Genomic DNA, 12,465 nt, shown 5'->3' with positions numbered 1-12,465 from the left:
ATAGTGGGGTAAGCACCTCAGACACCCTGTGCATTGGTCTGCAGATAACACTCCTGTTTGTTGTGAGAGAGACATTCAGAAGATGATTTACAGCTTCATATAAATAATACATGCTTTATTTGGTAAACAAAAGCACCCAAAAAGAAATGAATTAAATTTTAGAAGAAGATAAATAAAATGAAATATAATTAAATAGCTGATCTTGGCTGAATTGCAGCTAGAAGGTCAGCACTCTTCCACCTCAATGGGCAGACTTTCTGGGGGTAGTAAGGTCCAGCAATATTCATCCACAGAAGTGCTGGGGGAGACACATTTGTTGTTGTAACCTTTGACGGTTATTGTCTTGTTTGTCAACATGAATGCAATCATAAGTGAAAACCACAGGACATTATGTCTGGAGCAAAGAGCCAGATTGATGTGACGGTTTTTAATTTGCATCAAAGAAATAGAAAGGAGGGATGAGTATACAGTATCTAAAACATGTGATGAATTGGTTATGTTTACCCCACCAACAAATTTGTGCAAGTAGAAGTTGAGCTCTGCTTTGATGGTGATGTTTTGATTAAGAGTCCCTGTATGTCCCTGTATGTATGTATTTATATATATGTATACACATATTTGTTTTGGACTTCACCTCTGCCGGGCCATGCTGGCCATGAACAGCATGCACAGAGATTAGGGCTGACATGCCAGGATCAGTGCTGGTCTGTGGCACGTGCATTAGTCATTCAGGGTTTGAAGGGCATCCAGAAATTCTCAGTAGATATCAAACAGCCCACTCCATAAATACTATTTCTGGCTAGAAAATGAGTGTCTTTCTAGGGAAATCTAGGGTATCCTTAACAGTTAACAATTTACCACATGGATAGGTCTCCTTAGTAATCTGGAGCCCACAGTTTCCTTACTATGAACATGAGAAATACAACACCATGACAAGACAAGCCTCAAGTCCATTGACAGCTAGACTGTGACTGTCTTGTTTTTCTCAGCTGCACTGATAAATAGCTGAATCTTCCTCTCAGCTTCCTGCGTTCCTGGAGGATTCCCTACATCCACCACATGTAGTGTTGTCAGATCTCAGCCAAGCAGCTGCTGTCTTCCCTTTGTGCATCAGGGTTTGGTTTTAGGGAGAGACAGAGAACAGTGAGGGACAGGGACCTTGTAAAGAAAAGGAGATCTGGGAAACATAGGTAAGAACCACAGGCTTGAGGCAGAAGGCAGGTTTGGGTCTCTGCTTGTTGGCCAAAACCGCTCTTCGTGACTTGAGCTTAACTGGAACTGATTGTATATGATTCACATTATGTGGCACACAGATGATGAAAAATTCATGGGTGTTTTTCTAACTCTATCTTTGTGAGAAGCGAGCTGAGTTTTGGATTTACTAAGTCCAAGCCAAGCTAATTCTGTCCCAGCAAAAACCCTGGTTGAATAAAGCATCAAAACAACCTGCATATACGTTTTTGTCATTAGACTTATCACTTTCTGCCAAATTGGCATGGTAATCCAGAAAACCAGAAGTTGCTGTGACTTTGAAAAATGAATGCTTTCACTTAAAACATGCTGTACTATATTAGGATGTCTACAAGTAGTGTTTAACTGGAAAAGGAGTTTGTTCAGTGCCAAGCCATGAACAATAACAATAAATGAAGCATGCATTAAATGTCTTTTATTTTAGGAGATGTTTTAAGTCAAAAAAATTCTCTCAGACAGAGAATCTGCATTTAATAAACAAATTCAATAAAAGGTAACTTTACACCTCTTAAGAGACAGGCACAAACAAAAACATAATGTCATGGCTGTGAGCATTATGGAAACCAGGGAGGAAAATGAAGGCTCCAGGGTCTGATAGGGGGAAAAAAGGGACAACTGTGTTACTACTGCTGTGACTGATGTTAATGGCAGAAGACAATTGGTCTTACTGGGGAATGCTGCAGTCCCACAACCTTGTAAAAGAACATGCTTATTTCAACTTCCATGTGAAAAACAGGCTGCTTCTTGGACAGTGGAAAGAGTTCCTTTCATACCTATAGAATTTTAAAAACTCAAAGGGAGGCGAGCAAAAAGAGACGTGTGAGGACCCTGGCACATTTCTGATTCAGCAGTAGTAACTTTACCTTTTACACTGTGACCAGTGGTGAATTGCCCAGACTGCTGTATCTCAACATCCTGGAGCACAGGGAAGCTAGTGGGGACCAGAAGCAAATGTGTCCCTGAGAAAGAGGCTGAGGCTGGCAGTGCCCGTCCCAGAGGATGCAGCCATCCCATGAGCCTGAGAAGTACACAGATAGATGAAGACCAGCTGTGACAGATGGATATCTTCTGAAGAGCAGGTTCAAATGGGGATGCATACCATGCTGACAAGGGGGTGAACACTACCCTAATCATAAGCATATGTGTGCTTCAGTCTTTCTTATCCATATTTATCAGATTTTCTCTGTCCCTCCACATTCCCCTTCTCTTCCTCTTTTCCTCTCATTCAAACCAACACCTTTCATTTGCCACCTTTGCTTTCAAACACCCTATTTCCTCCCCAGATAACCTCTGAGCTTTGAAGACCTTATTTATCCCTTTCTCAGCAACTCTTTTTCAGCTACCCACCTGGCTCCTTCTGAGAAGAGAGAGCCTCATGAATTTGAAGCCCAGATTCTGGCTGGTAACCTGTTTCCCTGTGGCCAGTGAGGAATTTCCAGAGGACGAGCGGTATGTGTGCTGATCTCAGGGGAACTGGGGAACTGCCAAACCAAACCAGCAAGCTGAGCCAGGAAAGGAATGTTTTGTGGAAACTGGGAATAGTGGAGCTTATTTAACTCCACTCTCTTCCTCCTTGCATTTCTTTTTAGGCTTGAGCCCAGCACAAAGTCCTCTATGGTGCAAGAACGGCAGCAGTAAGGTGGGAGGTACAAGCTATTGCTGCAACCCACTGCACCTTGGGGATATAAGGGGAGCCGCTGCCAAAGGATAATGCATTGAGTAGGAAAGAAGCCCTGTGACTTGGGTTGTAGACTCAGGCTAGGTTAGTATTTCTTATGGAGCAAGAATGCGGGGGATGTACCATAAAGCTGCCAAAGAAACAGCCAAGTAAAACAGAATTTGGGGTTAATGAGGGACATAAGGAAAACAGAGGCATATGGGATCCCTTCAACTTGTTTTCTTTCAGTGGAAGTGAAAACCCCATAGATGACTGGCCCTTTGTAAAATTTTGTCTGCACGTCTGCCTACAACTTTTACCTGCAGTTCATTCTACTTGCCTTTTTTTTCCCCATTCTTAATACCTTGACGTATCTCCTCTACTTTGTACCATCAGCTTTCCATGTAGCTGATCTGCATGAACTTCACCTGTGCCAGTGCCACTCTTTTGAAAAACACTGTTACCAACAAATAACTCTTTGAGTTTGGAATATTTTAATACTCAGTGTTATTAGTGTAAAGTTATAGAGAACAATCAAGATCATAGGCTCCTTCAAGACAGTGGCAAAACTCCCACTGACATCAGTGCTGTCAATGTGCACATATTAGTGCTTTTAAAGCAAGTTACAGATGGGCTTAGACACACCAGACCAAGATTCATACAACTCCCTGCAGCTGGGATCCACACATTCTGCTAGGTTCTCTGCATCCCAAAGGCTCCCTTCAGTGGGATGCAGAGGGATAGCACATGGTTTTGCAGAGCCCAGTGTTGGTCTTCAGGATCCCAGCCCAGCGTTTGAGTCTTGCCCTGCCTTGAACCTGAGTACTGGCATTGCATGCAGAGTTAATTGTTCCACTGTTCTGCATTTTACCTCAGTGATTTACATCTTGCCAGGCACAATCTGAGTAATCAGAGCCTCTACAGCCTGATGATGTTCATTAAGACCTGCTGACTTTCCCTTCAATGACACTGTACTATTCAGTGCTTCTGACAAGATTGCATTCTGCTTGAGAAGTCATTACCCTCCTGCTGAATCTGGCATGATCTACTCCAAGAAAACAAGAAAAACACTTTATGCTTCACAAAACGGGAAAAAAAAAAAATCACCAGTAATGCCAACATACTGGACTACATGCACGCAGACATCCTGAAGAGGTCTGAGACAAATTACTAAATTACTCTGCGCCTCATAAAGAAAAGAGATGTTAACATTCCCCTCCTTAACTACACTGAAAGCTCTTTGGAGAAGGAAAGAACTTTTTTTCTATGTATGTTCACACAGTGTCAGATACAAGTGGGATCTTGGGCCACAGTCATGGAGTAAATATAATCAGGAAGGGATTCTGAGTGCTCTGAAGTCTTTGGAAGTGTACATGAGTTATTTCATTCATGACAGAGCTGCTTCACCTATGGAGGTGAACACTGTTCATTCAGAACAGTGAGTGGCTTGGTAAAGGTAAGGGGAAGGAATTACTATAGTCTGAAAGTGTAAGGAGGAATTTGGATGGCAGGAGCTGCTTCTGAGCTAGAGTTTGGCTGGGTGATAAGAACCCCTGTGCAAACTGATCCAGATCCCATGGCAATTCTACATCTGGGACTGAGACAAACACAACACACACATTAGGCATGCCAGAATCCTAAAAGAATCACCAAGTCAACAGAAAAGTGCCATACTGGCTCACCAGTCCTCATACTGGGATAGAACTGAGATCATTGGGAAGATTCTACTGGTCCGCTTTCAGCTTGTGCATCTCGCTTAGTCTAACACATACTGAAGAAAAAACTGTTATACCTTACATGTGTTCTTCATGTTCTGAAGTTGCTTACCCAGATGTCATTAAAATTGTCTTTCAACTTTTGATTCTGTCAAGCTATTTATGGCACTATAAGCTGTAAGTTTTACCCAACTTTTGACTGCTTCCTGTGGCAATAGGAGCCACAGAATCATTTAGATCCTTCCTTGTTAGCAGCATGACTACTTTATAGAGTACAAAATCTGTGATCTAAACTAAAATGTGAAAAATTCTATAATCTGTCCTTCCTCTGATCTCATTCCAGTTTAGCACAATTGCCCTAGAATAGGGCAATGTGATTTATTAAGCATCCTTTTTATGTCTTTCAGTTTCGGGTATCTGTTGTGAATTCTGATTCACGGGTCATCTTCAGACAGGTTAAATTAATTAAGTCTGTGCTATAGAAGCTCCTGGGGAATCAGGACGTGCTAAAAAGGATTTTGATTACAGTTATAGCCCTACTCTGTTGGAAATTTTTCCTATTCAGGTGAAATTCATTCAGGGACAATTGTAGTTTAGATGTATTTCAACACCAAGTAGCTTTTACAGATATGAGGAATAAATTCCCTTTCAGCACCTTCCTCAATTCTCTTTCCACTGAAGAGATGTCCAAGCCAGACGCTATGGTCATATCAGTGTGGCTTTAGGTCCAACCAGGTGAAACCCTGCTGAAAGGCAGAGCTCTTTCCCTTGGACACATGCCATGTATGTGACTGTCACCCTGCCAGTAATCCAGCTAAGGTCCTGCATTGCTACACACTGTGCTGCTTCCACTCCTGGTTTATGATCTCTGCTCCACAAACCTCTGTGCAGCACAGATGTCCTAGTTGCCGTCTTCATTTATTAATGTTCAATCTATTTTTTTTTTTTCCTTGATTCAAAATATGTTTTTGTGTTTGTCTACTGCTAACTTATGAAAGGGCAGGAAACATTCCTCTTATGCCTCCTCCCTAATGTTTTTTAAGGACCTATTATTTGGACTTATTATCTACATAGATTTATACTAACCTCTTGTACAATCCTTTACAAGGGAACTGAGGAAATAAAAGCACAGATATAAAAACTCTCTTCTTCAGGTCATCCATTTGCAATGCTAATTCCTCTGAATTTCAATCCCAGACTGCCAGTCAGGCAGTGTCATCATCTCTTTGTAAATGGCAATATTTGATGCAGTTGTGATTTCTGTCGGGCAGATGAACCTACAAACATGCATTCTCAGGAACTGTTAAAGGCTTGTGAAACAGATGCAAGGTAGGTGGGAATAACCTCTACAGCAGATTGATCAAATCGATGTCAGTGTAATAGGTCCAACAAGCTGGGAAGGTGAGACAGATGATGCAATTCTCCAAGTGACCACGTGGGAGCCAGAGATAAGGGAAATGCTGTTATTTTTCTCCACAAGAAGGAACGTATGCCAGGCATGGGAAGATTTGGCTCTGTTCCATAACATTTCATATCTTTCATAGTTTTATGTGCAATACATATTTTATGAATTGGATAAAAATAACTTTATGAAAATCAAAGTAAATAAATGTTGCATTTTAAAAAGATTTTGTATGCAGTCCAGATTGCATAATCTGCCTTTTTTTCTTGAGCCAGACCTTTGGATACTTTAAAATAAGCCAAAACCATGACCTGGTATACTTGAGGACTTCTGGGTGTGTATGTGAATATGTGTTTGACCATTTATGTCATAATTACATGCTATGTTCAAGTCATATTCCTTTTCCTCACGCCATCCAAAGTAGCATAGTCAAACTAGTATTACTGTCAATGGTGGAATCCCAGAGGTCATTTGAGAAGGGAGTGCCTGGCTATAATGGTGCAATATGAGATGGAGGAAAGAGAGGCAAATATGGCTAAAATGCATGGAGATCATAGAATCATGTGATTTGGAAGGAAGCTGTAAAGGTCATATTGTCTAATTCCCCTTCAATGTACAGGGACATCTGCAGCTAGATCAGCTTGCTTAGAGCCTGACTTTAAGTGTTTCCATGAATGGGACATCCACCATCTCTCTGGGCAACCTGTTTCAGATGTTCCAGATGATTCTATTCCAAAGATGCTGTGCATACCCTAAATCCAAGGCACTCATCTTTTATATATTTGACAAAATTGCCACCGATGAATCTGGTATGCAGATATGTATGATCACACAGTAGAGAAAATTTTTAATTCTTACTTGATTGGCTGACATGCCTGAAGGCTGTGCTGCCATTCAGCGAGACCTGGACAGGCTGGAGAGCTGGGCAGAAAGAAACCGGATGAGGTTTAACAAAAGCAAATGTAGAGTCTTGCATCTGGGGAGGAATAATTGCATGCACCGGTACAGGTTGGGGGATGAGCTGCTGGAGAGGAGCTCTGCAGAGAGGGACCTGGGTGTCCTGGTGGATGACAGGTTGGCCATGAGCCAGCAGTGTGCCCTTGTGGCCAAAAAGGCCAATGGCATTCTGGGGTGCATTAAAAGAGCGTGGCCAGCAGGTCGAGGGAGGTGATCCTCCCCCTCTACTCTGCCCTGGTAAGGCCTCATCTGGAGTACTGTGTCCAGTTCTGGGCTCCTCAGTACAAAAAAGGGATCTCTTGGAAAGAGTCCAGCGGAGGGCCACAAAGATGGTGAAGGACCTGGAGCATCTCTCCTATGAGGAAAGGCTGAGTGAGCTGGGTCTGTTTAGCCTTGAGAAGAGAAGACTGAGAGGAGACCTGATCCAGGTCTATAAAGGAGGAGACAGGACAAGGGGAAATGGCCGAAAACTGGAGCACAGGAAGTTCCACACAAATGTGCGCAAGAACTTCTTTACGGTGAGGGTGACGGAGCACTGGAACAGGCTGCCCAGGGAGGTTGTGGAGTCTCCTTCTCTGGAGATATTCAAGACCCGCCTGGACGCCTACCTGTGCGACCTGGTGTAGGGAGCCTGCTTTGGCAGGGGGGTTGGACTTGATGATCTCTGGAGGTCCCTTCCAACCCCTACAATTCTGTGATTCTGTGATTCTGTGATTCCTGGTAAAAGGACTGGATGGTTCTCTGGAAGCAGTTAGTCTTCTATGTAGTCCTCCTTCTCTTGGCACTGGAGAGCTTCCAGTTTGTTGCAGCTAAGCCTATCAGCAGAAGCAGGCCACAAGAGTTTCTCATGCAGTAGTTGCTTCATCAAACTCAAAAACTCAGTTACCAAAGCTCTAGAGAAAAAAATAAAGCTATTCACCATCGTTCAGAAATCAAAGACTATGGATCTTCTCTTCTTCCAAGTAATTGCTCCCGCGGAGAGCCTCTAAGGAGATCAACTTATTTCTCCAGGGTTCTGGAAAGAAATTCTTATTTGAATAATGCATGCAGACCAGGTAAATCTGGATATGGCTGTAATAATGCTGATAGCCAGAAAGGCACACCACAACCATTCCCAAAAGCATGAAGCCTCATCAGTGTGACTACAGTTAGTATATCTTTTTCTCATTGACAATTTTTGTGTCTTCCAATTGTGTGTCTTCCAGTATTTCCTACTTCATCCCCAGTGAGAGGCAATTACCACTGCAGCTGTTTCTCCAAGAAGCCACAACCACAAGGAATAGCACTGCATCTTCTCCCCCCAAGCAACCACGAAGCTGGTGTTCTATTGTTTGTGTGCCATTCTTTGAATTGGGAAGCCCTTAAAGAAAATATTGCCAGCTGAGATGAAATGTACTAACAAGACTTGCCTCAGGGTTTCTCCTCAGGGAATAGGCAATTCTTGTAATGTAGCCCTGAAACTCACTTCTGCTCATCAGTGTACTGGTAGCTGTCAGAGCAGTGCAAGGAAAGCAACTGGATGACAAGAAGTGATATTGGCTCGTATTACTACAGTTGTGTGTGCTATTTTTTTTTTTTTTCTCTCTCTCTCTTTTTTTTTTTTTTTTTTTCCTACAGTAAACACATTTGTTAAGAACTGGAATTGTTATTTTTTCCTTTCTGAAATTAATATCACATCACCTCTACCATTCTATAGGGAATTCAGTTTAGTAGAGGCCTAGCATTATGTCTTGTCCCTAGACGTGTATTTCACAAATGCAAGAGGCTAATACCATAGAGCAAAGGCTGCAGAAGGCTTGAGGAAAGCTGAGCTGATGATTTCAAACATTGTCACCACTAAAAATCATAAAATCACAGAATATCCTGAGTTAGGGATCTACCAGGGATCAGTGAGTCCAACTCCTGGCTCCACACAGCACCACCCAAAATCCAAACCCTCTGAGAGCAGCATCCCAGCGTCCCTTGAACTCTTGCAACCAGGGCCATGCCCACTGCCCTGGGCAGCCCATTCCATGTCCACTACCCTGTGGTGCAGACCTGTCCCTCACCCCCAGCTGCCCTCCCCTGACACAGCCCCATGCCGTTCCCTCGGGCCCTGTCGCTGTCACACAGAACAGAGCTCAGCGCTGCCCCTCAGCTCCCTGTGAGGAGCTGCAGCCATCAGGCCTTTCCTCAGTTCCCCTGCTCTGCGCTGAGCAGAGAACCTCAGCCGCTCCTCACACACCTTGCCCTCCAGACCCTTCTTCATCTTCATAGCCCTCCTTTGGAAGCTCTCTACCAGCTTTATGCCCTTTCTATACTGTGGTGCATAAATTGCACAAGGTAAGGTTGCACCAGTGCAGTACAATGCAGGATATCTTTAAGATATCTTTAATATTCTGAACACACCAATCCTCATGACTAAGATTTGCCTGTAACTTCTGGAGCAATGTCCATAGGTGGATCAAAGCAGACTGAAGAGAGTATGACATTTTTCATGCAAAAGAATGAGGGAGTGAAAAAAAAAAAGAAAAAAAAAAAAAAAAAAAAAAGCAGAGCTTTCTTTTCTTGTCAGATTATTTTATTTTATGCTATTCATTAATGCTCATAAAAGCATAGAGAGGTGGCAGAATGGAGTTCCCACTTACCAGTCAATGGAAGTATATTCATCTTTCCTCACATGACTGCTTTTTTTTTTTTTCCAGCAAAGATTAAATACTTTGTTTGCTGGGCATGGAAGGCACCCCAGTGCCCGTAGTAAAAGGTGTAAGCTAGATTTTGTTTTATCCAATTTACACTGTTTATTTATTTTGGGAAAAGCAAACAAACAAACAAAAACAAAAGAACCTATCAACTGTAGCTAATTAAATCAGGGCCCTTTGTCCTACTGTTTTGTAAACAATCTGGACTACTGGTCAATATGGAGCTAATATGCAGGTTTGTATTTCATTTCCATCAGACCAGATGCTGATCTGTCTGCTTTTCCACTGCAGAACTAGCAGTTGGATAAGATTTAAGTAACTGGAATTAATCCAGAGCCTTGTGGAAGGAAAGAAGAGTAATAAATGCACAGAAGGGTGTGTCATGCCTCAGTATTCAGTCAGATTTCCTCTGACGTTTTTGAGCAATTTACAACTTCAGAAGGTTCTTTCACCCCCTAAATACTGCAGAATAGGATGGAACTGATTGTGCTGACAGATAGATATTTTAAGTGACTGAGGGTGCTCTGAAGTAGCTATTATTGAAAGAATCAAGCCTTTAAAACATATTTGGTGCTGCAAAATCCCAGCAGTTGTGGAGAATTAGTCTGGCTTCCTCCTCAGCTGATCTCTAATATTTGCAAGAAAGGAACTCCTTATCACAACAGGGACTGAATCTCCTTTTTCCTCCAAAGTCTCTAAAACCAAGCTGTAGTGCCTCCAGCTTGAAAATAATCTGCTTTCACAAAAGGAAGAATAGAGTTCTGATATTTTCCTTTAAATGTTCTGGTGATTATAATTGGACTTTTGTAGTTGTATGGATTTCTTTTATGGTTATGTTTTTGCTTTTTAATTAAAATAAAGTTAGCAAACACCAAGAATAGCCTTAAGTTAAATTGCATACTGACTATTTCATGGTAATGGACACCTCCCTATTTATTTATCCCTTCATAGAAAAGATGTCCTAATTCTTCCAAAAGGTAGGATATATATATATATGTATAGATTTGTTTCAGATATTCAGATTTAGTTCAAAATTCCTCACCTTTTCATGTGTCTTCAGTGGAAAGGTAAACACTTATCTAGAGAACTGAAGTATTTCATGAAAGCAATCAGTGCTATTACTTCTATTAAAGAGTCAGAAGAAAGTAAGGTACATGAAAATATAATTACTCATCCCATATCACCCAAGAGGCTGATGGAAAAACTGCAGAAAGAATCTGTCACTCTGAATCCCAGGTCAGTGCCCTATCAGAAGGCTCCCACTAGTTGTAAGGAAGAATTAAATGTTGATACAGACTGAGCAGAATTGTGTATGTCTCGTCATTACGTCACTCAGAATTTGACTCTCAAACAAAATTCGAATTAAGTCCAAAGAGCAGATTGAAAAGGAATTAGATATAATGAGGAAGAATGGAAGATCAGAACTATGGTGTGGGAGAGAGTGGATTATTTTGTTGTTGTTGTTTGCTTTTTTTTTTCTTCTTTTCTTTTTTAACAGAATCCAGTTCCTTTAAGAAAATGTACATTTCTATATAAGAATAACATATGTCTTTTGGGAGGTGTTTACCTTCTCCACTTCCAGCAGATTTACCAAGTAGCTACAGGACTCATGCCAAATATCAGAGAAAAAAATTGAAGAAAAAAAAAAACAAGAAAGACCATCATCACTAGCTGTCAAAGAAGTACTTCCTATGCAATCTGATTGTTCCAAACAGTTTTATTAATTACCTTCACAAACGTGAATACAAACATATTGTGACTATGTACTGTAATATTGTCCACCGAAAACTGTTAACACCCTAGCTAGCTTTCTCCATGTTGTGCCTGCTGATCTATCAAGGTAATGTCATAGGCACTTCTAGGCACCTTGCACAAACTATACTTTGCTGTGTTTCCTATAAGCAGGTGTCTGCTTGATAGGGCAGAGAACTATGCCACCTGTGGCGCAAAGGCTTTTGCTTTGAGGCTTCATGCCCTGTAATTCTTGTTAATTCAAGAGAAAAAGGAGAAGGAGAAAGGAGAAAGTGAGAAAAGAGCACAGTTATATTCTTGAGATATCTCCTGTATATGGTTGTATTGTAGCAGAATATATCATTTTACCTTTATGCACTTATGCAGGTGCATTTTTCTATTTGTCTATGTATCTATTTAACTGACCCATCTGATGAAGAAAAAATTCCAGATCTGGGAAGGCTGAATTATACATTCACATATAATGCAAAATAACTTCAGACCGAATCTATGCACTCAAAGTTTTCTTATAAATAATTTTTCATGCTTAAATCTTACCTCTACTCCATCTGTAGTTTACAGTGGCATGAGCACTATAATAGAACAGCAGCAGAAGCAAAGTCTTCCAAAGCATCCTTTTCTGTGAAATATATATGTCTAGCTATATATTAGTTTCTTTCTTTCCTACCTCCCTTCTTTTCAGGAATAAATAAATGGCTTTTCCTCCCCCTCTGCTCCCTTCCCCTTTGAAGGAGAACCTGTCTGATCTTCTGAGTGCAGCTGAATTCAGCGTGCAGCTCCTCTCTTAAACCAAGTCTCCTCGGGATCAGGAAACTTACTTTTACAGACAGACTTTGTTTTTATTCACATCTGGAATGACTCATGGTGCATGTGAGTTTGCTGGCAGCTGTGAGAATAAATATCATTACATTTTTGTAGTTGAGTTTCATTTGTTATATGGGCCAGTTGGAATTTATTTTCATCCAATAAAACAGCCACAAAAAAACTTCATTAAAGGACGCTCTTGAGTGCTAGATATGTTGCTACTTTTCTGTAACGCAGGGAGGTATG

The 12,465-nt window shown here is 41.4% G+C and overlaps 1 protein-coding gene across 1 annotated transcript in view; it reads right to left on the bottom strand.

Annotated features, from left to right (window-relative positions):
- FAM180A (family with sequence similarity 180 member A) overlaps nucleotides 1-12,216 on the bottom strand; it is a 30,932-nt gene extending 18,716 nt beyond the window's left edge. Inside the window, exon 1 of the mRNA XM_031589813.2 lies at nucleotides 11,953-12,216. Within this exon, the coding sequence (XP_031445673.1) occupies nucleotides 11,953-12,028 (76 nt within the window). The 5' untranslated portion in view covers nucleotides 12,029-12,216. The remainder of the gene's footprint in view (nucleotides 1-11,952) is intronic.
- Between the last annotated feature and the right edge of the window lie 249 nt (nucleotides 12,217-12,465).

The sequence above is a fragment of the Phasianus colchicus genome, chromosome 1, assembly GCF_987193195.1.
Source record: "Phasianus colchicus chromosome 1, bPhaCol1.hap1.1, whole genome shotgun sequence".
NCBI classification, from domain to species: Eukaryota; Metazoa; Chordata; class Aves; order Galliformes; family Phasianidae; genus Phasianus; species Phasianus colchicus.
The sequence above is the reverse complement of the archived record's forward strand: the minus strand, read 5'-3'. Positions and strand labels throughout refer to the sequence as shown.